General features: G+C 41.2%; 1 protein-coding gene and 1 long non-coding RNA gene across 2 annotated transcripts in view; one reads left to right on the top strand and one right to left on the bottom strand.

Annotated features, from left to right (window-relative positions):
- The first annotated feature begins 1,643 nt into the window (after positions 1 to 1,643).
- Positions 1,644 to 25,278, top strand: LOC121634362. Its single transcript, XR_006009222.1, has 4 exons — positions 1,644 to 1,799; positions 17,303 to 17,313; positions 20,596 to 20,606; positions 25,269 to 25,278. It is a non-coding gene; the product is annotated as an uncharacterized LOC121634362 (long non-coding RNA).
- The window catches only part of shank3b (SH3 and multiple ankyrin repeat domains 3b), an 85,498-nt gene continuing 66,784 nt past the window's right edge, over positions 7,102 to 25,815 (bottom strand). Inside the window, exons 19-27 of the mRNA XM_041976921.1 lie at positions 24,859 to 24,991; positions 23,371 to 23,451; positions 23,274 to 23,291; positions 20,222 to 20,352; positions 20,033 to 20,126; positions 18,437 to 19,012; positions 15,696 to 15,983; positions 10,608 to 11,901; positions 7,102 to 8,581 (exon numbers count right to left, since the gene is read on the bottom strand). Of these exons, the coding sequence (XP_041832855.1) occupies positions 7,993 to 8,581; positions 10,608 to 11,901; positions 15,696 to 15,983; positions 18,437 to 19,012; positions 20,033 to 20,126; positions 20,222 to 20,352; positions 23,274 to 23,291; positions 23,371 to 23,451; positions 24,859 to 24,991 (3,204 nt within the window). The 3' untranslated portion in view covers positions 7,102 to 7,992. The remainder of the gene's footprint in view (positions 8,582 to 10,607; positions 11,902 to 15,695; positions 15,984 to 18,436; positions 19,013 to 20,032; positions 20,127 to 20,221; positions 20,353 to 23,273; positions 23,292 to 23,370; positions 23,452 to 24,858; positions 24,992 to 25,815) is intronic.

Below are 25,815 nucleotides of genomic sequence, written 5' to 3'. Positions count from 1 at the left end.
TTAGAGGAATTGAACTGAATCCTTCTGCTACCAGCTGCAGCTCAGCATCATGTCGCAGGATCTCTGAGTTTCTGAGCAGGTTTGACTCTTTAACTCAGGAATTGAATTCAGAGCTTTGCTCACATCTTCAGCAACTAAAATCTGAGTAGCTCAGCTGTTATCAGACTGATCCATCTTTTCATGGTTTATTTTTTATTGTTGCCCTTTAAAAAAAAGTCTCTCAGTTCCAAACAGAGAATTTTTTTGGGACTTCAGCATAACATTTGTGATTCAGAGCAGAATTGTATTGTTCAGTGTTTCCAAGGCTTTATTATTGCTTCTTTCTTTGTAGTTTGGATGTTGAACTGGGAAAGATTGTTCTGGGAATGAGAGCCGTCATGGTGACACACCTTGATGATGAGTAAAAAGCTTTTCCAGCTTTCCAGTGGGATTTTGTATGTTAAACATCAGTCTCCTGGATAGTAGGTAAAATAGTAAAAGGTAAATGGACTGATGCAGCGCTTTTCCAGTCATGTCCACTCAAAGCGTTTTACACTTAATGTCACATTCAACCAATCACACACTCATACCCCGATAGACACATCGGGAGGCAACGTGAGGTTCAGTGTCTTGCCCAAGGGCACTTCTGCATGGAGTCAGAGGAAGCTTGGATTGGATCCATCAATTTTCCGGTTAGTGTAAATATGGAAATAGTTTCTGTTGTTTGTTTCAGTCCCAATATTTTTACTCCTGAAAGCCAAGACTTGAGAGAATGATGTGCAGATGAGAAAATGCTTGATCACAGTTGATCTGATCTGTTATTTTTACAAAGTTCTGTTAGTAATAAATTCAGTTTTCTTCTTCTGGTTGGTCTTTATGCTGCTATCTATTGATAACATTCATTTTACATCATTTAACCTCATAATGTGACAACTGAGGCTGTTCTGAAAACATGATGCTGACTGGGATTAAAACGATCCAGCTTCTACGTGCAGTTATATATTAAAACATAAAATGGCTTGGGGTTTAAAGGGTTAACATGCAGTTACGGCATGTTTTGATTTACTTTTACTTGTATAATTGCTATTGATGATTTTGTTTTGTTCTGTTTAATTGATTTGTAAAAGCCCCCTTTTAAAAATAAAGACCATTATTAGAATCACATTTGTATCTGGTCTTTAAGCACATTCTGAAATTACTTAAATTTGATTTAAAACTCAGAATTGATGATTGGATTTTTATGTCCTCACAACCCTGAAAATAGCAGGTCTGACTCTGGTAATGTGAGCATTGCCATACAGGAAGTTAGTTTGTTGTTAGACGATGGGTGGATGGTTTATTTTAGATGGTTGAAGTCCTTAACTTGACCTCTTGATTTTTTAACTGTAATTTTAACCAGTGGTCATTTTTAAATCAGAGAAAAGTTGAAAAAATTTTTTTTTTTTTGGAGGACGAGGGCCTGGCAGCTGTTCAGAGACTGAATATCACCTGTAGATAAAAACCTCGGACCAGAACCTTGAACCTGAACCGTCTACGTCATACAGAACACGACAGCTACACTGTTTAATCATCACACACAGCTTGCTGTAGCGTGCTGCACAGACAACATACCTGTAGGACAGGTTTCCAAACAAACGTCATGATTGCAGGTTGGCAGAGTTCAATAAAAACGACACAGATGCAGCAGATCTGTTGTCATGGAAACAGGCACTGAAACATTGATTGTGCTTTTAGAGGACATTCAATGGGAGAGGCTGAAATGTCCCAGTTCTTCTGTTTTTAGAACAAAATCATTAAGAGGGAGGGATGTTTTTAACATGGTTATAAAATGATATAAATACATATTAAAGCCAGCGGTTTGTGTTACAGGATGCTCTCAGCTTCCAGTTTGAAGGTAAAGTGACTTCAGCGAGGTGAAACATGGTGAAATAAAATAAGTAAGGAGACTTGACCTTTAACAATCTCTCCTCACTTACCATTAAACATGTGCAGGACAGAGTCTAAGATGTTAAAGAGACAAACTGGTTGTTAATGTCCGTTAAGTCTTCTTGAATCATGTTGTGCTAAAATGTTGGCTCAGTAGTAGAAGTTGTAGTATAAAGTGCACAACTGGAAATATATTCTATAACTACTATAAATCATCTTCATGTGGAATCGGGTAACTTTTTAAACTAATTTAGATTAATTTTATTTATTTTATACAGCGTTTAAAATATTTCATTATCTAGCAATTTTATTTTTACAACTTCTACAAAAAGTTCTAGCTTAGCATTTATTACAAGTATATATTTTATAGTACTGTGCAAAAGTCTTGAGTCACCTCAAACATATGGAAATAGTTCTCCAGGATCCTTAAAGAACTTTCCAAAACTTTTTTTTTTGGATGTTTCTGCCTTTGGATCTGTTCTCTTTCTAGATGATCCCACACTGCTTCAATAATGTTGAGGTCCGGGTTCTGGGGAGGACCCATGCCTCCATCAGACCAGTTCGTGTGTCATGTGACATACCTCATCCTTTTCTCCCTGTTTCCCTTCCTTAAGAACGGCTTCTTGACAGCCATGTTTCCATGGAGACCATTTCTGATGAGGCTTAGGCCAACATTAGATGGATCGACTGAAGGTCCAAATGCAGCTCTCAGATCCTGGTTCAGGTCTTTGCTGGATTTGTTCCTATTTGTTCAGGACATCATTTTCGGATCCTGTTCATCTGCTGTAGATAGTTGCTTAGTCCTGAATCATCTTCTTTAGTCTTCCATGTGTTGAGTTTTTGCCACCATATTCCAAGTTTCCAGCTAACAGATTTTTTGCTGCTAAAATCCAATTTTTTGTCAAACTTTATCGTTACTGTTTTTTTCACAAATGAAACTAGAGAAATAAAAACAAGGAGCTAAAATATTTTAAAGGGTTCCTCTGAGGTTTAAATATTAGACTGAAAATATGTTAGAAAGCAGCCAAAAAAGACTTTGAAAGGCTTTCAGAAAACTGGAGAACTATTGATCAAGACAACTGAAATATTTAAACAAAACCTGGATGCTTGGAAGAAAAAGAGCTGAATCAGGACTTTTGCACCAGTTCTGTTTATGCATGCTGCAGCTATAAAGACATTTTATAAGATTACAGCAGCGATTTACTTCATGTGCGTAATCTTTGCTGTCTTAAAAACAAAAACTGTGGAGCTGAATTTGTGGTTGGATTCTGGGATAAAGAATTGTGTAAAGTTTTGGTGTTCATTGCATCTCAAAACATGGCAGTAAACGTTGAAGATGAGCACGCTTATTTTAATGCTTCCAACATCCGGATATACAGATATATTAAACACTAATCTATTTAACTTTGTGAATTATAAACCATTAAATACATATTTATAAACTGACGTTTAAAATGTGAAAATAGCCTACTTAACTAGCTGTCTGAAAAGATTTCATGTCAAGGCTCTATTTCAGATGGAAGAAAGCATGACTAAAAATGTTATTTCAGGTGAAGATTTTACATAATTCTTACAGGATTTGGGTAAAAAATTCAGAATTTGGAAAATCCCAAAGTTTTCGTGTAATCAGGCAACTTTGTTTGAAAATTTATACTTGGAGGAAACTCCGCTTATGGCGGGGAAGAAAACCCCTTATATGGCAGGGAGGAAACTCCATTAATGGCCTGTTCCTGTAAGACGTTCATGGCATCATGGCCACAATTGAATGATTAACTTTTCGGGGCTGGTTTGAGTTTCAGAGTGAGGAAGATGAAGGAAGATGAGGAGGAAGGTTATTGTCTGTACAGATGGCTTTAAACAGATAGCACCATGTACAGTAAGCCCTCGATAAGCAGGTTAGAAACCAGAGAGGTCGGAGCTCTGCTGCAGCTCTCCCTGAAACACACAGCACATCAGCACAAAGTCACATTCATCGACAATTCATCGTGAATTTCAAAACATCACCGAAACGACCTGGAAATTCAACTCATCGTCAAATCATAAGGAACTCAAAATCATTTTCCAGACTAATATAAGCTCTGTAAGTCAACACCACCACATTATTATTACTGGTTATTCATAAATTCTAAATGATCTGCGTTAACATATGAATTAATGTCAGAATTAACACAAAATCTTCATGAGTGATATTTGAAAAAAAAAAAGAAAGAAAGAAAAAAAAAAAAAGAAAGTAAGCCACAAAAAGTTTTTGTAAAGGAAGGAGAAGCATCCTCAGCTGCTGCAGAGTCCCAGAAGTTTACGTGTCGTCCAGCTGAACCCGTCTGGGGAAGCAGTACGGCACAAGGAGAGGAACCCGTCTCGTAATGTTTGCAGTCAGATCAGCTCTTTGATCAGCGTTCCTTCACCTGTAGCAATGTTGTTTTCATCAGCGATGACGAATTTATTTCATTGACAAACTTTTTTCATGATGAGCTAAAAATGGCTCTCTGATGACAAAAACATGACAAGATGTTTGTAAGATTTCGTTAACGAGACGAAAATGTTGAAGGGCTGATTGTCCGACATTAAAAATGCACGACATTTCTGCCTATTGTGAGTGCAATCTGTCAGTCAGCAACTCTGCTGCACCTTGGCCACGCCCACCACCAGACGTGCAGCGCACTTTATCTGTGCCATGCATAACCCTATGTAGATCAGAAATTATTTGCTGTTGGTTGGAAAACCTTCTAAGTCTAAAACCATTCCTTTATTTGTGTAATTATTGATTAAAATAACAAACAACAAGCTCACAATGTGTTGCTATATGTTGAACTTATAGATCTGCTATTTTCTTGTGTGACATTTTTGTATGATGAAGTGAAAAAACTTGAAATACAGAAATAAAAGGTTTCTGCCCGACAGCAGTTAAGTATAGCACAGCAGCATTGCATCCCTGTTGATGGAAAAGTCTCGGCTAAGGCTATCAATCTGGTAAAGGATCTGGTTATTATGTAAACGCATCAAGGTTAACTTGTTTTATGAATTGCAATACTTGTTATAACCTGTCAACCTTGACTAAAACTGAGATGCCAAAAACAACACTGACCTGTAGAGACCGACGGCTGAGCTCTGCGTCCGGCTAACGTTACGCAGCGACTGATGGCTGAGCTCTGCGTCCGGCTAACGTTACGCAGCGACTGACGGGTGAGCTCTGCGTCCGGCTAACGTTACGCAGCGACTGACGGGTGAGCTCTGCGTCCGGCTAACGTTACGCAGCGACTGACGGCTGAGCTCTGCGTCCGGCTAACGTTACGCTGCAACTGACGGCTGAGCTCTGCGTCCGGCTAACGTTACGCAGCGACTGACGGCTGAGCTCTGCGTCCGGCTAACGTTACGCAGCGACTGACGGCTGAGCTCTGCGTCCGGCTAACGTTACGCAGCGACTGACGGCTGAGCTCTGCGTCCGGCTAACGTTACGCAGCGACTGACGGGTGAGCTCTGCGTCCGGCTAACGTTACGCAGCGACTGACGGCTGAGCTCTGCGTCCGGCTAACGTTACGCAGCGACTGACGGGTGAGCTCTGCGTCCGGCTAACGTTACGCAGCGACTGACGGCTGAGCTCTGCGTCCGGCTAACGTTACGCTGCGACTGACGGCTGAGCTCTGCGTTCGGCTAACGTTATGCTGCGACTGACGGCTGAGCTCTGCATCCAGCTAACGTTATGCTGCGACTGACGGCTGAGCTCTGCGTCCAGCTAACGTTACGCTGCGACTGACGGCGTTGCTCTGCGTCTGGCTAAAGTTACGCTGCGACTGACGGCGTAGCTCTGCGTCCGGCTAATGGGCAAGACACACAGGAGGCGACCAATGACAGCGACAGGCGAAACTCATCGTCACCCTCGTGAAACCGAACACATGGGATGAAATAAACAGCAGCAATGGCAGCAGTGCCGTGCACTCTAAGAATGCTTTTCTCCAAGAAATTAGATTGGTGTTATGATCTTTGAGTGAATTTTGACATTTTTAAACCAGTCCGTAACAAAGTATGATGGATGAAGAGTCAGAAGATTTGGCTTGAATTGACAGAAATCTTGCTGTTTACTGTACAAAAAAGAAAGAAAACCCTGGGTTCATCCGAGTTTACAAAACAGGTAACAGCATCGTGAATTTCATAATTTGATGGTGGACCTCAATGCTGATCCAGATAAGTCCTGAACCTACGTTCGGACCAATTCACCCTGGTGCCACAGAGCTGCCTTTTTATTTACATCTCTATAATCTTTGTGTGAAGTTTTGTAAAGTACAGGAAAATCAGATACAGCTAAAATGATGTTCTGCTATGTTTAAAGTGTTTGCAGACTGCGCTGTCTAGCCTGCTCTCATTGGTCAGTAAATGAAGCCCCTTGCTAGTTGGTTGTAGTGCCATGTGACAACAACAAAAACTGAACATTTTTCTATTTTCTTGTGTCGTGGTCCAAGCCACGTCTACGTGAACAAGCGCAACATTTCACATGCACGAATGTCGCCTGTTGCTTGGCTGGAGGAGGGCAGCGATTTTCGCCTCATCGCGCTCAGCTCTGCGTCCGGCTAACATTACGCTGCGACTGACTGCCGAGCTCTGAGTCCGGCTAACTTCACGCAGTGAGCGAAAGCCGAGCGATGGCTAACCACCGAGTAGGATGAGCTGCTCTAAACCTATACACTGGAATTTAAATGGCTGTTTTAGCTGTGACTTTAAAATTACACTCAAAACGTTAGCAACGAATCAGTCTATGCATTTACTTGCCCTGTTTCTGATATCTGAATTTTTGATGGATTTTTAATTTGTCAACCATAACAAACAGAATTAAATCAGTTTGCTTTCTTAAAAACTGATGCATGTTTCAGTGATTTTTGGTTTACTTGATCTTGAATTAGATCATATGTGATTCTCAAAGATGGAGGTTTAAGTTCCTGTGAAACGGCAAAGTCATCCTCTTTTTTTTTTATTTATTTTTTTTCTCTTGTGCAGCAATATTTGCAGTGCCGGATGACCTCACAGGAAGCTCAGCCTGCTCTGATTGGTCAGTGGCCTGATCAGGCCCTGCCCACCGTGGCTGAACAGCCCGGATGAAGTTTTCTTTATAAAACAAAAAAGATAAATTCATTTAAAAAATTGTGTTTGTTAGTAATTTGTTTTTTTTTCTTTTTCAGATAAACAAAAGAACAAGTTTTTCTCATTTATGATGTAAACTTGTACCAACTTAAAACATTTAATAATTTTAATTATCAGTTAATCGTTTGCAAAATGCCAAAAGATTACTATTTCTAAAACTTACTTCGTAGGTATCAGTAGTTTTTTACGTCCTCTGTGGTATTTATAGAGGAAAACAACATAGAACTTTTAAAACTGTTTATACAAATAAATAATCATTTGGAAAATATATATTAAAGAAAAAACATTAAGTCCATCATTGCAGTGTTTCTTTGGTCTTTATCTTATTAATAATAAATCTGTTTACATATTTGTATTTGGGCAAAACCCATTAATGAGTTTCAGTTTCTAAATTTTTGCTTGTAATTTAATTATTCCACTCTTGAATTTAAGAGTGGAAAAAGTAATAATGAGATGCATTAAATCAACTCATCGGAATATTTCTGTCCATCGAAAAGATTTTTATGAAGTGAATTCTTGGATTTTTAATCTTAGTTTTACTATTTCCAGAATTTACTTATTTTTGTCATCAAAGACTGCTCATTGATAATTTTTTTATGAGATATTTGACCATTTTAGGTTTTTTTCTTGTCTGAAATAATCCACTGCTAGTTTTATTTTCCTGTTAATATGTAAAGATGATCAGATTTGATAAAGTGTTCACTTCATGAACTGGTGCTGGATGTAATAAATCATATTTCTGGCAGCCGGACGCGGAAGTTGGTGCTGTTGGTTGTTTTACGTTGATTAAAGAGCTGATGAGTCAGAATGCCTCTGAGATGTCTCAGAGCTGGGTGTGGGTGAGAAGGTCTAAAGATTCAGTCACAGTTAAGATATTCTATTGTCTGACCCAAGGTCAGGGGTTATGAGGTCACAGTTCGGGATGCCTAGAGGTGATTTGTCAGAGGTGAGAGGTCAAGTGGAACCATCCAGCAGCTGTCTGAGCGCCCTCTCGATGTTGATTCGGTGTCCCAGTCTGGTGACGCCCAGCTCCACGTAGTCCTCCTTGGTGAGGGCGGGAAGATGGGAGCCCTCAATTTCGTGCTCCTGGAAGCGCTGGCGGTGTTCGGCCAGGCCCATGCTCTCCAGCCAATCGCCCACGTCGTATTTATTCCACAGGTTGAGGGGCCGCTGCCTCCACGGCCGAAGGGCCAACAAGGGGCCGCTGAGGACCGGGGAGGGGCAGGGGGAGGCGTGGGGTGAAGGCGAAGGAGAGCGGGATCTGGTTCGTGCACTGGCGCTTCGCATCACAAAGCGAACCTCCTTTGGTTCTGATGGGAGACTGAGACTGGACGACTTGAGGATGGTTAGACCGCGACCTGAGCTCAGATCTGGTCTTTCTGGGGCGGGAGAAGAGGCAAGCCCTATCGACCTATCAGAGGGTGACGGAGAAGGGGAAGGGCTTCGGCGGGTAACAGGGTAACGACTTCCTGGTCGAACCGTGTAGCTGGTGCCATATCCTCGCTGGGAAATGGTGTGGAGTTCTCCGAGGCTGGAGAACAACCTGCAGCACATTAGACAACACATTGATTATTCACACAGCATCACAGTCGTTGCCAGGACGACGAGTTACTGAACAGGGACGTCACGATTAATTAATCGTAAAGATCCTTCAATATTGTCATTTTCCAGACAAAATGTCCAAATCAGGACACTGAACAAAAACATTTTCATGTTTCCATTTTTGTTGCTTTGTTTTTGTTCCGTGTTAAGAGTTGGTTCTACAAAAATTGACCTAATTGTCCTTGAGGCCAACGGCTCGCCGGCCTGTAAACCAGAGGTGTCAAACATAAGGCCTCAGGGGCAAAACTGGCTCACAGGATGAATTTGGTAAATGTGAAAATGACATAATGGATATTAACTGCTTTTTCTTTTTTTCGTTTTATAAAGGTAACTTGAGGTTGGATTTAAAACTAGAAATGCCAAAAGTTTTTACTCTGTTTGCATTTTCATCAGATTTAATCCTTTGTATTGCAAACTTCTTGAGTCTTGAGATGTTTGTGCTTCGCAGCCATTTTAATCAGTAGTTTGGTTCACACCGGGTGCGGTGCGTGTCAGAAGCATCACACGCCGTCTATTTTTGACAGAACACACATCAAGAACGTGTCAAGCTCAGCAGTCCAGATGGGGCAAGCAGGAAACCGGATGCAGGAGCAGTGTAAAGTTTCTGGGAATTTTCAAAGTAAAACACAGCATGCAGATTTGTTTTCTCTAAACTATGTAAGCATTATGTCATTAATTGGTCAGGGGGTCTCATTGATTTTTTTATTTTTTTTTCCATCATGGATGACAAGACGTTTATACTGGAATTGGAGAATCACAAGATTCACGCAGTTCCAGCTAGGCAGACTGCACTGTTGGGAGCGCCTGATGTGAATTGACATGCCACGGAAGTCTTAACGAAACCGCAGCACACACATGGTGGATATTGGTAGTTAGCGAGCATCGGGACTAGTTATTGATGGTATTCACTAAATGTTACATTATATGGATGCTAAAAACTGAATGTTAGAAACTGTTTTTGACCCGGCGTGAGGCCAACGCTTTTTTTCAGTGTGAAAAGACCTGTAAAAAAAAAACGTATTTAATTGCAGATATAAAATCCTATTTATTTTCACTGTTTATGTGTCAAACATAAATAATTTAACAGATATTCTGTGGCTGCTGAACGTCAGCTGGAAGTCGAAGCTCGCTGGATGTTTTTCCTGGGTTGCTAAATTCTCTACTTAGGTTGAAAAGAAATGTTCAAAACCATTTTTATGATGTAGTTTCCAAATTGAAGCCTAGTCCAGGTAGAGGGATAGAAAAGATAGAAATAAATAAAACCTCAAGACATATAAGGAGTTTTGATGTGATTTTCCACATTTCTAATGTTTCCAGCGAAATGGATTAATACAAAATAATCGTGTTAATTTCTCTGACAATAATTATACCGGGAAAATCTAAAATCGTGACATCCCTGTTACTAAATGATCCTCTGAAAAGCTTCCTGTTAGTTTGTCCAACCTGTCGAGCTTTTCATTGTCTCAGGGTTTAACTAAATAGGAAAATAAATCCGAACTTCGAAGGAAAGCAGCTCAGAATTAAAACCAAGAATAATCTCCACTAGAAAATTATTGTGAAATGTTTTTATGAAATTAGTTTCTGTGTGGCAGGAAGTTGGAATATCCTCTTACTTAGAAATAAAAATGGATAAAAACTCTCAGAACTGAATATCCAACCTATGAAATGACGGATGTAAAGCTAAATAAGCTGATTGGTTTACAGTTGCTAAGCAACACTGGATTACTCCTGGCAGGTGAAGAGCAGACAGGAAGGTAAACTCAGACGGTTAGTAGTTAATCAGAAAACATTGGTTAACTGTTAGCTCATGAAGAATCATCTGAGCAATAACGAGAAATGTTTACCAGAGTTAAAAACCTACGATTTACTTTCTCCACTGTTCACACATCTGAAACACAAGCGACAGATTCTGTTAACACACACTTTCGTACACTCTGTGCTTCAGTATGTAAAACATCAGGATGTACCTGGCTCCTCCTACTGGGGACCTCCGGCCAGGGTCCAGGGGGCTCGGCTCCTCCCCCAGAGAGTGGCTGTCTTTGTTGAGCAGCTGCAGTCGGTTCGCCAGATCCAGCCCGGACCCGGCCCTGCCACTCAACTCCAGCGCCGACGCCGACCGGCTGGTCAGGTCCACGGCCGACCCAGAGCTCTGTCCTCCCAGCGCCGCTGGACGGCCTCCCCCATCCTCCGGGCTGATGCCTCGCCGCTCGTCATCCCCGCCCCCCCACAGCTTGGACCGCCTCTGGAACAGGTAGCGTGGCTGCCGGTTGCTGCCACTGGTGGGGGAGGAGCAGAGGGGGGAAGAGGGGGAGGAAGAGGAGGCGGCAGAGGGAAGGAGTTCGCTGTCCGATGATTGCTTCAGTAATGGGTCCCGGAGCGCTGAGCGGCCCCGACCGATCGGGGAGCGAAGACGGGGTTTCAGAGCAGACGGGGAGGTGACGGCAGATGAGGGAGATGGGTGGGTCGCTGGGGGGGAGGAGGGGGAGGTAGGTACAGGAGGCGAAGCTAAAGTAATGGAGGGAGGAAGTGAGCTGGGGGAGGAAGAGCTGTCATGAAGACGTTCATCTCCTCCTTCTTCCTCGTCTGCTCGTCTACCCAGGGAATCAGGACCACTATCTGCTCCTCCTCCTCCTTCTCCTCCTCGCCGTGGCAACAAGGTGAGGGAAGATGGGGGAGGAGGGGCAGATGGGCTAGCAAATGCAAGGGGAGGAGACACCAGACCAATTCTGCGTAGCTCCTCCCTGGTTTCCTCGTCACTGGACGATAACAAAGCAGGTGGAAGTGTAACTGTGTAAGCCCCGCCCTCTTCCTCAGAGCTGCCCACTGTAAGGCTCCTCCGCCTGTCAATCAAAGCTGAATGGCTCTCATTGCCCAGCGCCGGTAAGGGTCTCCATCGCTCAGGGGATGGGGCAGCAGGTGACGTCACTCCTCCTTCCGTTTCAGGTCGCTCCACCTGTCCGTCAGGGAACAGAGGTGGGGTCATACGTTTGTGCCTCAGCTCCGGGCTGGTTTGGGGCGTGGTACGCTTGGCACGCTGCTCCGGGCTCGTCTGAGGAGTGGTGCGCTTGGATCGTGGCTCGGGACTGCTCTGGGGGGTGGCGATAGGAGTGCGCTTGTGTCTGCCTTCAGGACTGGCAGCTGGGGTGTGGATGGGGGTGGTGGAGGCGGAGGCGTGTTTAGTTCGAGGCTCAGGACTCGGTGTGCGGGCAGTGAGTGCTCGTTCTCTTGCAGCAAGAGCCAGGGCAAGTGGAGAGGAGGGATCTAAGGAGGAAAAAGAAGGTGGATAAATTCAAGCGAAGGTGTCAATGAAAAAGACAAAGCAATGGTTTGAGTTTACTACGTCTGAAAAAGTTTCTATAAACTCCCTGTTAGCTACTTAGAACTAGGTTCAGTTCTTGTCCCATTTGAATTGTGGACTTTAACTTCGTAAACTTTTACTTGGACAAATATATTCAAGGAAGGATTACTTTTTAATACTTGCCACTGGTTTCACAAAAGACAACTTTAAGGTGAAATACTACAGGTGAACAGGGAAACATTTCTACCAGCTATCACCATTAAACTTTACTAGTTTAAACTTTTATTTTTTGTATTGTATTTCTGACATTTTATGTTTAAATAAATGAGGTATTATATAGACAAAAACAGACTAGATTTTTTTTACAGAAAGGATTTTAGATATCTCTAATACTTATTATTTAAGAAAATACTTTCAACTGGAAAAAAAAACAAAATTCTTGCCATGTTTTTGGGATAAAATGTTCTATAAATCAGGCTGTGAATGAGATACAGACAGGATCATAGCTGGAAAGTGGTGCTGAAGTGAAGAGTGAGTAAAAACTCATTTTCACAGCCTTTAAAGTTTTGAAAATACAACATACTTTCAAGTACAAAATGAGTTAGAAAACACTATTTGCAGACATTAGGTCCAATCAGATTAATAGAAACAACTGTGCAGAACATTTATAAAACATGAAAGCTGACAAGATGGAGAGATTTATTTCCTCATACCGTCCTGCCCTGTTGTGATTCTGGAGGTATTCCTCAAACTTTTCTCATTTCTTTTGAAGGCTGCATTTCCTAATCCTAATTCAAGGGAACCATGTGCACATTTATGTCAAAGGCAACATCGTGTCTTGTTGCATCCGGAAGAGAGGGGAGGACGGACGTGTATACAGTTATTTTGTTAGACTAACTGTTATAAAACCATGATTTTATAAACTGATCTCCTGTCTGAGTCCTGTCTCTACTCAATGTGGGAAAATTAACTGGCTGATCAGTTCATTAAAATGCACAACGTGAGCTATGAGACACTACTGTGTTGTATAGATCAGCTGACACCACGCTCCTGGTTTGATTGACAGCTTCATGTTATTGAACTGGTAGATATTTCATCAGCTGATCTTGTTGTTTTTTTTTTTTTTTTTTTTACAAGAACAAGAATTTAATGGAGCTGGTCACATGACCAATATCATCAAATGACATTGTCCAAAATTTAGATCAGCAAATGGGAGTCCATACATGGCATAAAACCCTCCGTTTTACCATGATGTTTAGTTGCTAATACAGAGGGAAAATGTCAAGTTTGGATGAGGTGTGAAAAGCTGTGGAGACTCGCGGCAGGTTGTGGCAGCTGCAGGAAGTGCTGCTGGAACGATTTGAGCTGCTGTCTGTCACCAGATGAGGATCAGCATGTAAAGAATAAAGTCTGTGTTACTTTTACACAGAGGTGCAAGTAGTTTTAAATTCTTGCCGGTACTATTGCCAAAACCTTTATCTCTCTCTCACTTGATGCATTCAAAATTTTTCTGAGGCTCTTGCAGCTGTTTCTTACGCCTGACACGGTGTCAGTGTCCCTGTCTTTTCCTTTGAACGAATGAGTTTTTTTTTTCTTATTACTTTGACAAAAAAAAAGATATGTAGTGTTTATGTCTGTTTCTATTTAAAATGTCTGTAGATAATAACTGATAGGTATTTAAATCATGTTGAAAGTGTTTCTGTCAACTACAAGAACATGTGGGACTTCGTTGGTGTAATTTATTGTTTGTCCTGTTCCGATGCAAGTCTTGACATCTGTGGACCAGTTGTGGAAAACGTCCCAGTGCAGTAAATCAAACGCACCGATCCCCATAGCAATCACTGTGTTTAGAAAGTAGATGTGCATGCGCCTGTCATTAAGCACTTTTGTTCTGTGCCGTTAAAATTGAAAAAATAAAAACACGAAACACAACTGCTTACTCTCCTGATTTTAATCTGAGCATTCAGAAAGGAACGTAAAGACAGCGCGAGGGAGATGCCCGGTCAAAGCTATGTCCAATATGGACTAAATCAGCACTGACAGCTCAGAAACAATTTGGAATGAAGAATTTTTAAACACACAAAGTAATATTCAAAACTGCATGTTGCTAATGGATCTATTGTCTGACCCAGAGTGCAGTCGTGACTGGTTCTGAATAAGGCCTCTATAGCAGGCAGCTACTCTCGCATCTTCCTGGTTCTGCATACAGCCAGTAAATCTTCAAGTGGTACGCAGTACCGGACCGTACCGGCTTACTTTCCGCCCTGCTCAAAAGCACAAATCCGTCCCATTGCAGGAATATATTTTATCAGAAACTCTGCGAAAGAATAGAAGTCTGAAATGATCAAATCTACACCAGAAAAGTTCAGATTCCGTCATATGTGTTGGTGGACGTGGTTTTCTATGCCTGCAAGGCAAGGACCCATCTGTTTACATCTGGAAGGAGGAGCTGTGGGGTTTTTAAATTTTTTTCGTGATGTAGATAACCTCTCTCTGTCACGTAAAACATAACCTGGTTTTACTCTGTAGAGGGCGTTATGGGCCATTTTTTTACCAACAAAATCCTGTTTTTAAAGTAAAATAAAAAATACAGATTTTATCAACACTATATGTGGTTTTCATCACAATTAAGTAATACTGTGCTTTTTACAGCTCAAAAAACACATTTTTTGGTGAACTACCCCTTTAATTTTGAAGAAATTTTGGTATGCATGCAGACTATGAAGGTAAAAATGTGCCAAAATGAACAAACTTGTAGATTTCATGTGAAAACTTGTAGAATAAAATGTGAGGAATTTTGCATCAAAAATCTGAACTTGTATGTCAAAATTTTCTGCTGTAAAGAAAACTCACACACATGTGAACTGAATTTGAAGTTACAGAGAAAAAATAGTCCATCTGGCAAATTATCTTCCATAGTTTACCTGTAATTAAATTTTTTTTCAAGTGTTCATTTTGCTTTACAACCTCAACTTAGCGATTACAACGTCCTGAATCTGCTGCTGCAAGTCACAAATGTGCTCTCGCGAGTCACAGCGTGATGTGTGTGTGAGTTTTCTTTACAGCAGAAAATTTTGACATACAATTTCAGATTTTTGATGCAAAATTCCTCACATTTTATTCTACAAGTTTTCACATGAAATCTACAAGTTTGTTCATTTTCGCACATTTTTACCTTCATAGTAGACTAATTATTGTAAAAAAACACCCAAACTGTGTATATTCAGGGTTCGAATTACGGGGGAGCTAAGGGGAGCTTGGTGCCGCTGAAAGGCAGAGGAGCTCCCCTAAAGAGTTTTAGCTGAGCCCTAAAAATCTTCCAAAAGACTCGGATGATCCGTTCTGTTTCCTTCAGCATGGTGGAAAGCAGCATTTTTGTCTGTTGTGTGCTGTGAGCGTCCACACAACCACCTGATGTGCTTCTTTTTGTGGTTAAAGAGCTCTCCGTCGCTGTTTCTAATTAAACAAGCTGCATACAGTAGTTCTTTTACTAGTAACCATATTTTTGACTACGCTACGTGCACTAATATAAATGCACGTGCATGTGAAGTCATGGTGCACGTCCGAAAATAAGGCTCCCCTTAAAGCCCCCGTTTAAGCCCTGTGTATATTTTATGTTTTCTTTCCACTTATCTGAATGTACACACTGAGGAGGGAAAAAATAAATCTCAAAAGTGATTAATAACATTCTCCAACAAACTGATCGACATCTCACACTCTGAAGAAGAACAAACATATCAGATCAGGACAGACAGACCTAGAGGTTTCCCCGTCAGGGGGTGGAGGAAGGTGTGAGGTGTCGGTGAAGGTGATAGGACGGGAGCCGGAGGGGGAAGCTCGCCAAGGTCGTCCATCGAATGGCTCTGAGTCAGGAGAGGTGGGGCCTGATTTTCTGATCCTGCCCCCTCCACAGACAGGAAGAGAGAGGAGCGGCGTCCCTGAACCCGAGCGCGCTCTGAAAGAACCTGCTGCTGGTACAGCTCTGCCCTGCTGGGGCTCGGGGGTCCGGCTCCGTCCACCTTGGACAAATCGAGATCTTTGATTCCTGGAGGGAAAGAAACAGAATTGATGAGAACGTTCACCAACTCCCTCATGTAACATCATCAGGAACTTTAGCTTAATTGAAGCTACATTGGAGTCAAATTTTACTCGTTATTTAATAGCATGTATTTAAAAATGTTCATCAGGAATATTAACCCTCAAAACTCCAAGCCATTTTCTGCTATGTTTGGTCCACTGGTTTGTGTTTTTTCTTTTATGTAAAAATGCATGTAGAATCTCAACACTTTCAATCCCAGTCATCATCAGACATTATTTTTCAGGACAGCCTCAGATGTCAGGTTATGAGGCTAAAATGATGTAAAAATGGTCCAATTTTGAGTTCCTGGTGTTGAGACTTGAAGTTCTGAATTCTAGAGGGAGCCATGATATCCCTCTGAGAAGACTACAACCAGAGTTTCAAACTAGTTTTAAGGAAGATTCAAAGAAACCGCTCACCCCTGTTTGAGGAGAAAGTTCAGTGGTTAAATATAATGGCAGTAAACTGAAGTTTTAGTGTATGCTTAAAAAAAATTAAATTGTGATCATGTAGAAAAAACATAGTTAGTGGAAGTCCAACTTCCTGTGTCCTTAAACTCTGAATGATGTTTCTAGTTTGAAAAATATCTGAGCTAGTCGTCCACAAAGCCTCCCATCCATCAAAAACATTGTTTATCTGGAAGGTGATTTACAATCTGGGAGGTATTCCACCAACAAAGCTACAGAAAGCCAGGCTGTATGGGGAAAGCCTCGCTTGAATTAACACCATCTCTGAATTATTTGAATTAAGGCTCAAGCCGTTCCGCTAACACATTTCAGCTGCATCTAATTGAAGCTAATCCAAGCGAAGCTTACATAGCCTGGCTATGTGGGAGATCCTGAGGAACGTAGGAAGCCCTGACGAGTGGATGGTGGAAAAGAGGAGCTGCAGAAAAAGAGAGCAAGCTGAGAGCTGTCATTTTTCTCTGCAGCTGAACAAAGAATGCTGATGGAAATCAATGACATACGGTGGGGTTCATGGCTGGAGAGGCACCGACTCCTCTGAGATGTCAGATTTACATTTTAAGAACTGAAAAGAGCATCTTATTTCACTATTCATCCAACCGCATGAAACTATGCCCCCTTGAGGTGAGGCACAGTACTGCCTGCCTCACCTGCTGACTGACCACACGAGAAGTATTGGCTCTGCTCAGTTTACCTACAACCCCATAATCAATATGCACCATCATATTTTGTGAATATCATGTGTGTCTGTGACCTAAATCAATCCTGCACTGTTACATCTCAACAGAAGCAATCTTACCAGCCAAAGCGTACCTGCAGCAGGTGGAAATAAAGTACAATCTCAGATTGGTTGGTAGCCTTTGAAGAAATGTTTGTTCTAAACGTGTTGAGCTGTAAATTTAATGCACTGTAGATATCAAGACAACGTCAGAGACCACTGCTACTAGTGGGGGTTCTCCCCCTGAAAACCCGTGAAGCTGGTGGCCTGAATGCGCTTTGAATTAAGCGTGCGCCCTTTGAAGGGTCAATAATAAAAGCCTAATTTTAGCAACCCTCTCTCTATCTAGCTACATTTTTCTCCGTCTATCTCTTTAGATTAGCTTTCTCTTTCTCTACCTCGCTCTTTAAATACCCTCGGCCTGGATGGACGGGGCTCAGCTGATCCCAGTTTTACGGTTAGCCAACCAGAGGCAGTGGAGGTCGGGTGTTCCTGAAATTGGGGAGGGGGGTTAATAAAGTATTAATTAGTTTTAATGAATATCATGTTCTTTTTCATTTAATTTCATGTTCAGTACGTGTATAGTTGCCCTTCTTTAGTTACATTGTCACTGACAGCTAAGCTAATCTTGAACGTTAGCCTGCCCTCGAGCAGGCTAGTTCTGGTGCATAAGTTACCATGGTTACTCAGCGGGCATTCAAATAAGCCACGTTGATGGAACCAAACTCTCTCTTAAATGAGCCAGACTTATCAAAATAAGCCCGGCTTTCCCTTAATCCAGCTTCGTGGAATACCCCCCTGGTGTTAAATTTAACAACTTGAACATGTTGTACACAAACATGGATACTTACACTGCCATCTGGTGGTGTCAAAAGAGAAAATTTTAATTTAAAATATCAATTTATAATGTTCCTCCTTAACCCAAATAGGTAGAAGAAATCTAAAAACTAAAGCTTAGATTTAACGAAGTTAAAACATGTTTTTGTGATGCAAACTGGTTGAAATATAAATAATAAATGTAAAATGAGAAGCACTTAAACAAATTCTGTCCAGTTACTTTTGGAAAACTCAAAATATTTTAATGTTAAGTTTTTTGTAAAAGTATAACTGACGTTATTATTGAAAGGAAGCATGAGTGAAGTAAAAACTCCTTCTGACACTGAACATCATCATTTCTTTTTCTGAATGAAAATATCCCATCATGCACTCAGACATTAGATAAGAAAGAAAATGCTAACCCTGCTCCTCAACAGGAAGTTGTTTTAATAAAGGCGACTTCCTCCTCTGAGGTTTGGTGGGCGGAGCCTGCTGTCCCACATTAGCATACGGGTTTTCTATTGGTCGACCCCGGCGGCGCGATAGTGGCGAGTGGCCGAGGGCGGGGCTGGTGCTGTGGAGGGACAGTGTAGAGGTGTGTGTGGCGGTGTGCAGCGTATGCGTGGAGGCGGTGTGTGCATCAGGCTGTAGCGGCGCTGCCGTGTCTTGCAGAATGATCATGGATCTGGCTTTTCTCTGCCGCTCGGCGTGGGCGTGGCTCCTCGCGGGTGAGTCGGATAGCTCTTGCAGCCTTGGCTCCGCCCCCGGCTTGAAGCTGGACCGGGTCAATCCCTCTCCTCGCGCTGGGGGAGGAGGGGGGAGGAAGGATGGAGGGGGGCCGGAGTCAAGGAGGAAGATCGAGGAGGTGGAGGAGGCAGAGGGTGGAGGGGGCGGTGCTTGCTGTGGAGGAGGAGGGATGAAGCTGTCCGTCAGTGAGGAGCTCCGTGGAAACCGACTCTCATTGATCAGAGCTGTGATCCTGTCGTCCTCTGGTGTGCCTGCCGTAGTAACCATGGAGATGGTAAAATAAATACAAATGCTTCAAACTGCTGAAGTTCAACAGGAGATTAAAGGAAGAATATCAGATATTTGAAGTTGAAGCTCACTGGGGTTAATCTGCTAGATAAAATCAGAAGTATTTGATCATTGTTAGACACAACCATCTCTAGTGTTTACAGAGAATGGTCTGAAACAGAGAAAATATCCAGTGAGCAGCAGTTTGTCTGGACCAGAATGTCTTGTTGATGTCAGAGGAGAAGACTGATCTCCAGACTGGTTGGAGATGATGAAAAACAACGATCAACCTATTTACATGTACACCAAAAATCTGATCATCTGATTTCTGGAGTTACCAGATTATTCAAGAGAACAGGTTAATCTGATTATGAGAAATCTGATTCAGCCCATTTACATGGCCATTAAAATCCAATAACTAAAGCCTGGTACACACAACGATTTTTGGGCTGTTTTTGTCCCGATTTTGCCTCTTCCAGACCTTGGACGGCAAACACCCGATCATCATGAGATTTCCCTGTCCAGTTATCATTTGGTCTGTGGTGTGTTACGAGCTGATTTGTCCTGATAATCCACTACGAAATGGGTTGTAGCCGGCAGTTGAAAGTATTGAACATGTTCAATATTTCAGAGCCGATTTCTGAGGAACGTAAACGAATCATGAATTTTGACTGCGTGGATGGTGTTATGTGTGTACCAGGCTTAAGACTTTTTTTTTTAAGTTTTGTTCTTCAGCTAAAGATTCTGCCCTTCTTCATCTTCTATAAAATGTATCAGACCCACAACAAAGAAAGCAGACCATTTTATACTAGAGTGACTTAACCGGTTTGCTGAACGTCATGCATGTAATCTGAGCAACGTCTATGTTTTTCCCCATCATCACTCACTCAGACCGGATGTTCTGAAAATACCTGGAAGTTTGAGTATCACGTCACTACGTATGTATGCTGTCTGTAAACCGGCTTTGTGTGTTGTGTATGTGCATGTAATACTGCGTGTCTTACCAAAACTCTTGGTCCTGGACATCCCTCTGGGTAAAGCCATGGTGCTCTTCTCTGGAGCTGAGGGGGGAACCAGACCCTGTCGCTCAAACAGCGACTACAGAAACAAAAACAGAACCCCCATTCATCGTCCTCCTCAGTCTGATTATAACCATCAGTTTTGGTTTGTTGTCATGTTGCCGCGTGTCTTACGTTAATCTCAGCCTGTGTGATCCGTCGACTCGTCGGTCGCTGTTTGACGGTCGCTGCTCTGAAGTCGTCTGATGGACGTGCCCTCAGAACAACTTCCTGTTGACCTCCAGCCAACATTTCATCCAGTTTCTCTGGAGGACGGAAACACGCAGAGCCATGTGAAGTAATAATATGTGTACATGATAATATCACAACAAACACAAAATACGACAACAACACTTTCACATGACAATGAAACCATTAGTTTCCAGGACCGCAGCAGGATTGTAGAAATACGGGAACAGATACGACTTTTTTTTATTATGAGAGAAAATCTTTCCACTTGGAATCCACTGTTATTGTTTGTGTTGCAAAGCATTGTGGGTAGTGGGTAGAAATCTTGTCTGTTATCCACCAGAGCATGTTGCCATGACAGCTGCAGTTTCACTGCTCTGGCTGAGATCTCATGACTCCTCCCTGATTGGCTGTGTGACTCTGTGGTCGTCTGGCTCTACGTGCCGAGTGCAGGGCTTCAGGTATTCTGGCAGCTTTTCTCAACCAAACCCATTACTAACCAATCAGAAGTTGGGTGGGGTTTGGAAAACGGTTGGTTAAGAGACCCAGTTGCAGTCTAGACCAGTGATGGGCAAAGTCCGTCCTCAAAGGCCACAGTACTGCAGGTTTTAGATGTTTCCTGCTGCAGGACATCTGAATCAGATAAAGGATCAACATGTTTGGGTAGAACTGGACAAGAAGCTTTTGGAGCCATTTTATTTGAATCAGGTGTAGTCTGACCTCATTTAGCTTATCAGATTATTTGGATGAAACAGAGAATGGTTTTAAAATAGAAAAATAAATTCCAGGTTTATTTTTTGCTGAATTGCGATAGTCGACATGAATCTTAGCTGCGACCCTAAAACATCACATCATCAACTGTTTTTCCACCAAAACTTCCAGAAACCAATATCCTGAAAGTTCCCATAAATTCCAGTTAGTCTGAAGTTTTAGGTCCAGATCCCCTCAGGCAGTCTCAGACTTTTCTCTCACTGCCTGTTTCTGAATCTGTTTACCAATATTGTTGATAAATGTCTGATAATGACAATATTTCTTTTCCAACCATCCTGATGAAGCACCAGCTGAGACTTTATCAATGTCTTCAGCTTCAAAGTTAATCTTCATCGTTCCTGGTGGGAATATCATCCGGAAGCAGTTTTAAGGCCCATCCAACATCCAGAATCTAAACCAGGGGTGTCAAAGTCGTCTTAGTTCAGGGACCACATTCAGCACAGTCTGATCTCCGGTGGGCCGAACCAGTAAAATACCAGTAAAATAACAATAAAATACCAGTAAAATAACAATAAAATACCAATAAAATAACAATAAAATACCAGTAAAATAACAATAAAATACCAGTAAAATAATGACCTTTAAATGATGAAAACTTCAGAATTTTCCTTTTAGTTTAGAAGTATAATTTCATTATGAAGATGTTTACATTTTATGAACTTTTAAAAAACACAATGAACAGCCTGAAATTTCCAAAGAAAAATAAGTGAATTTTAAACTAAATTTGGCCTCAGTTTATCATTTACATAATGACTTTTATATTGTGTATATATATTTATATACAGAAATATTTATACTTGTACAAAATATATATGAATTTATAGATTTACATTTCACTAAAAATGAGTAAATATATTTTATTAATATTTACACAATTTAAAAATCACATTGGTCTTTATTTATCGAACGAATGTGCGACAAAAATCTGTTTGCGCTTTCATTTCCACGCAAGGCTCGGCATTAATTCATTTGGACGTGAGCGTAGGATACGATCAAATCTCACGACAGGTCTGAGGTCGTGGACGCATGTTTGAGTCAGTCTGGATTAGTGTTGCAACACAGCAGATGATGAAATTAATTATTAAACAAACCTCAAACCCTCATCTAAGCATAAGCAGCCACATATTCAGTACTCAGAAGTAACCCATTTCCAAAAAAAGCATATTAAAATGGAATCCTGTGGAAGAAATTTTACTTATTATGCTCTATATATAATATTATAATCACACCTATAATTACTTCCTTTACTATATTCATTTCTAAATTGTATTTACACTGATTGTTACTATATTTCATTTTTTACTCATCATGCTATTATTCACTTTTAATGTTTATTCTCTTTATATACATGTTCTGTTAAAAGTTCACTTCAAGGGTAAGATGACCTTTATCTGGTCCTTCCTCAGACCTTTAGTCAGGCTGGTTCTGGTGGAGACACAACTATGTGAGGTTGTTTTGACGCCAGCTCTTGGAGCTGTGTGTCCACCCAAGGTCTTCAGGAAGGAGGATTCTTTCTACAGAAATGTAGAACTATTGTTTTTCCTCTTGCCTCCCCAGAGTCTCTCGACTTCACGCGAGTCGAGACGACCACTCTCATTACTTGCAAGTTATTGTGTATTCAATACTTCTCCTGTAATAAACTTTTTTATACTTTTACTCATTCCAGACTCTTGGTCATTTTTTCTACAACAATCCAAAACAAATAAAACAGCTGACTGATACTGCTTGGAGTGCACACTGATGCACTCAAAAATTGTTTTGGAAAATAAATATGATAAACAGCTTAAGCTTACACATGACAATTATATTTATCATTATTTCAACCTGTAGTGTGAAATGATTTATGGGCCTAATAAATTTGAGCTAATATAACTGAGATCTCTGTTTGCAAACAAACTCATTAATATATTAACTCTCAGAGTATCTTATCACCCCGCTGGCACAACAGTGCACACGCATACATGCATGGTAGAGTGCACACGCATACGTGCACGGTAGAGTGGCAGCTGAGAGGCAGGTGGATGTGTCTTGGACCAGTGGGGGATGCTGTCCGGAGAAAGTCTGCCACATCACATCACGTTTGACACCCCTGATCTAAACCATGAGGTGGATCAGAGCTGCTTGTTGTTTGTGGGTTTAAACTCTGGTGGAAACACCTCATGATGTCACAGCTTCATCACACCAAAAGACCACAAAACACAAACCACCGAGAGGTCATGTGACTCACCGAAGCGTCTCCTCCTGGCTGCAGACAGAACAAAAGTCAGCAACACACACTGCTACAGTTCAATGCTAAACTCTCTGCGTGTGTGTGTGTGTTTTACCTATCTCCTCTAGGTCAGCAGTCATGGACTTGGATCGGAGGGTCAGCGAGGTGCTCGGGGCTCTTTTTGGAGGGGGCGGAGCTACGAGGTAAGAATGAATCAGACCTGAAGTTTAATTTTTATTCTGTTGCACGTCAGAGAGACAAACAAGAGTCAGAACAAAGACATGTTTATTTTAGTTTGGGTTTGTTTCTGAGTTTTAACCTGGTAGTAGTTTCTATTACAAAGACAGAAATAAAACAAATCTGATGCTGGAACAAACAAAATTCTTAAACAATCTGCCTTATTCATAATTTTTTCCTTCTTAAGTTGCATTAAAGAAGTTTTTATTATAAAAACCCTCCATCAGATGCACAAACATGTATGTAGACCACCGAATTGTTGGTATGTTTTCTGGATTGGTGAACACCAATCTCTCCAGACGTTAAAAGGAGATGTCAGGTGGCTTTCCTTTGAGCTAAATGTCCAAAAATGCCCATAAAAGAGTTACAAGACTGATGAGCAGTGTCAGAGACGAGGAAAAAGAAGTTTGTCCTCATTTATTACTGATAACATGGTTATTAATAACGTTTGTATGTTTGTTTTATTTCCAAAGTTATTAATTACTCCTGAGCCTACGGCCATGAACACATCAGGACAAACATCCTCCTGGTGTAGTGGGTAGAGGTACACCAGGGAATAGCTTTATTAACCAGCTGACTAGGTAATAACCCCCAGATTAAAGTCATCATTATAATAGAAGTAGTAAATTTGTAGTAATTTTAATTATTGAGGACAACATTCAGTAGGTGGGTGGGGAGTCCCAGGTGACTTGAACATTTTATGAAGTGATAATCTGCGTTTGAGGGAACAGATCTGGCAAGGTTTCTCTGATGCCCGTGTGTTGAGTCATTTGCACTGATGGTTTTAGGAAGAACTGAATCCCATCTATTCTCTGAGTTGTCCTTGAATGAATGACATGAATGAAAAGGTTTTAATTGATAGAAATTATGATGTCACAACACAATCTGCAGTATCTGCCGTTTATCATGGAATTAAAAAATGTAAATTACCTAAATTTATTTTAAAAATCTGACAAAACACTGATTTAGTTTAGATTGAGTACTCCTGAGTGTTTGAAGATTTTTATAAATGCCCCAATCTTCATCAAAAGTTCGTAAGTAGTACTTCTTAAGAAGAAATTTGTTTGTAAGATTGGTTTGTGAATGAAAAAAACACAGTGGTTCAGTTTTAATTTTTTCTTCTTGGATGAACTAGATGCTGTTTAATTTTTATCTTCCACCTGAATCGACTGTCCCCTCAAACAACAGCAACACAGATTCTTTTATTTTTTCTGTGAACTGAAAACTTTTTGATGAATTTGATATATAGCTGCTGCCATAAGGTGTTCATGAACCACATCGGCCTTTATCTTTGTCTCTGAACTTTGACTAAGATTCAAACTGAAAGTGAAACCAGCTGCTGAATAAAGTAAATAAAAAGCCAAACCTTTCTTTCTGATCAGGTTGGATTCAGACTTCCTGGAAACTGATACGACCTTCATCAGCAGGCGATTTCCTCCCTGTCGGATCAGAGAGACCACCTGCCGGTGACCCACCTTCACCACGTCGGTCCCGTTCACCTGGACACAACACGGACAGGTGAAGAGATTTAACGAAACACAGTGGACAGAAAAGATCTTTACTCTGTGTTTGGCTGCTCACTCAACATCTAAGAGAGGGTTTTTCATCAAACTGGTTCTAGTGCCAGTTCAGAGCCTAACTTAGACAGTGCTGGTCCAGAGAAGGAGCTACTTATATCAGGAACGGGGTCATGGAGACCACCAGACCAGCTAAACGTTAAAACCACCATGTTTAAAAATCCAGAACCTGTTCAGCATTTAATCTGCTTTGCTCTAGAGAAAATGATCAAATCTGAGTTGCTCCTCAGTTTCCTGCTGGATGATGGTTTTATATCATCAGTTTAAATGTTGCCCAATGATAGAGCTGAATTCATTACGTCTGCAACTAGACTTTTAAACAGTGTTTGCTGTCACATTTATTAACCCTTCAACCTCCACCAAATCTCCAGCACTCCTTATATCATCATCAGTGTCTCAGGAGCGGTAGTGTGTAACTCTGGGCGGTAAATTGTGATGGATAGCTACCCTTTAGATGATCTACGGAAGTTTGCCAGGAATTTATTTCCCATCCAGGAGGTTTACAATCCAGCAACAAAATGTAGTTTATTCAGAGACTGTATATGGTAAATTCACAATGATCCATTATAACAGCATTATTGATCACATTTTCATCATATAAAAGATCACTATCACTACTATGTTGCTAAGATGCCTCTGTTTAGACCTGAAAATAATGATGAAGCCTTCCTGTCAGACTTTCCGCCAATCAGAGAGCTTAAATTGATGGTAATGTCCAGCCAAAGATTAATAAGGGAGCAGAAAGT

The sequence above is a fragment of the Melanotaenia boesemani genome, chromosome 23, assembly GCF_017639745.1.
Source record: "Melanotaenia boesemani isolate fMelBoe1 chromosome 23, fMelBoe1.pri, whole genome shotgun sequence".
In the NCBI taxonomy this organism is placed as follows: Eukaryota; Metazoa; Chordata; class Actinopteri; order Atheriniformes; family Melanotaeniidae; genus Melanotaenia; species Melanotaenia boesemani.
This window is presented reverse-complemented; position numbering and strand designations above follow the sequence as displayed.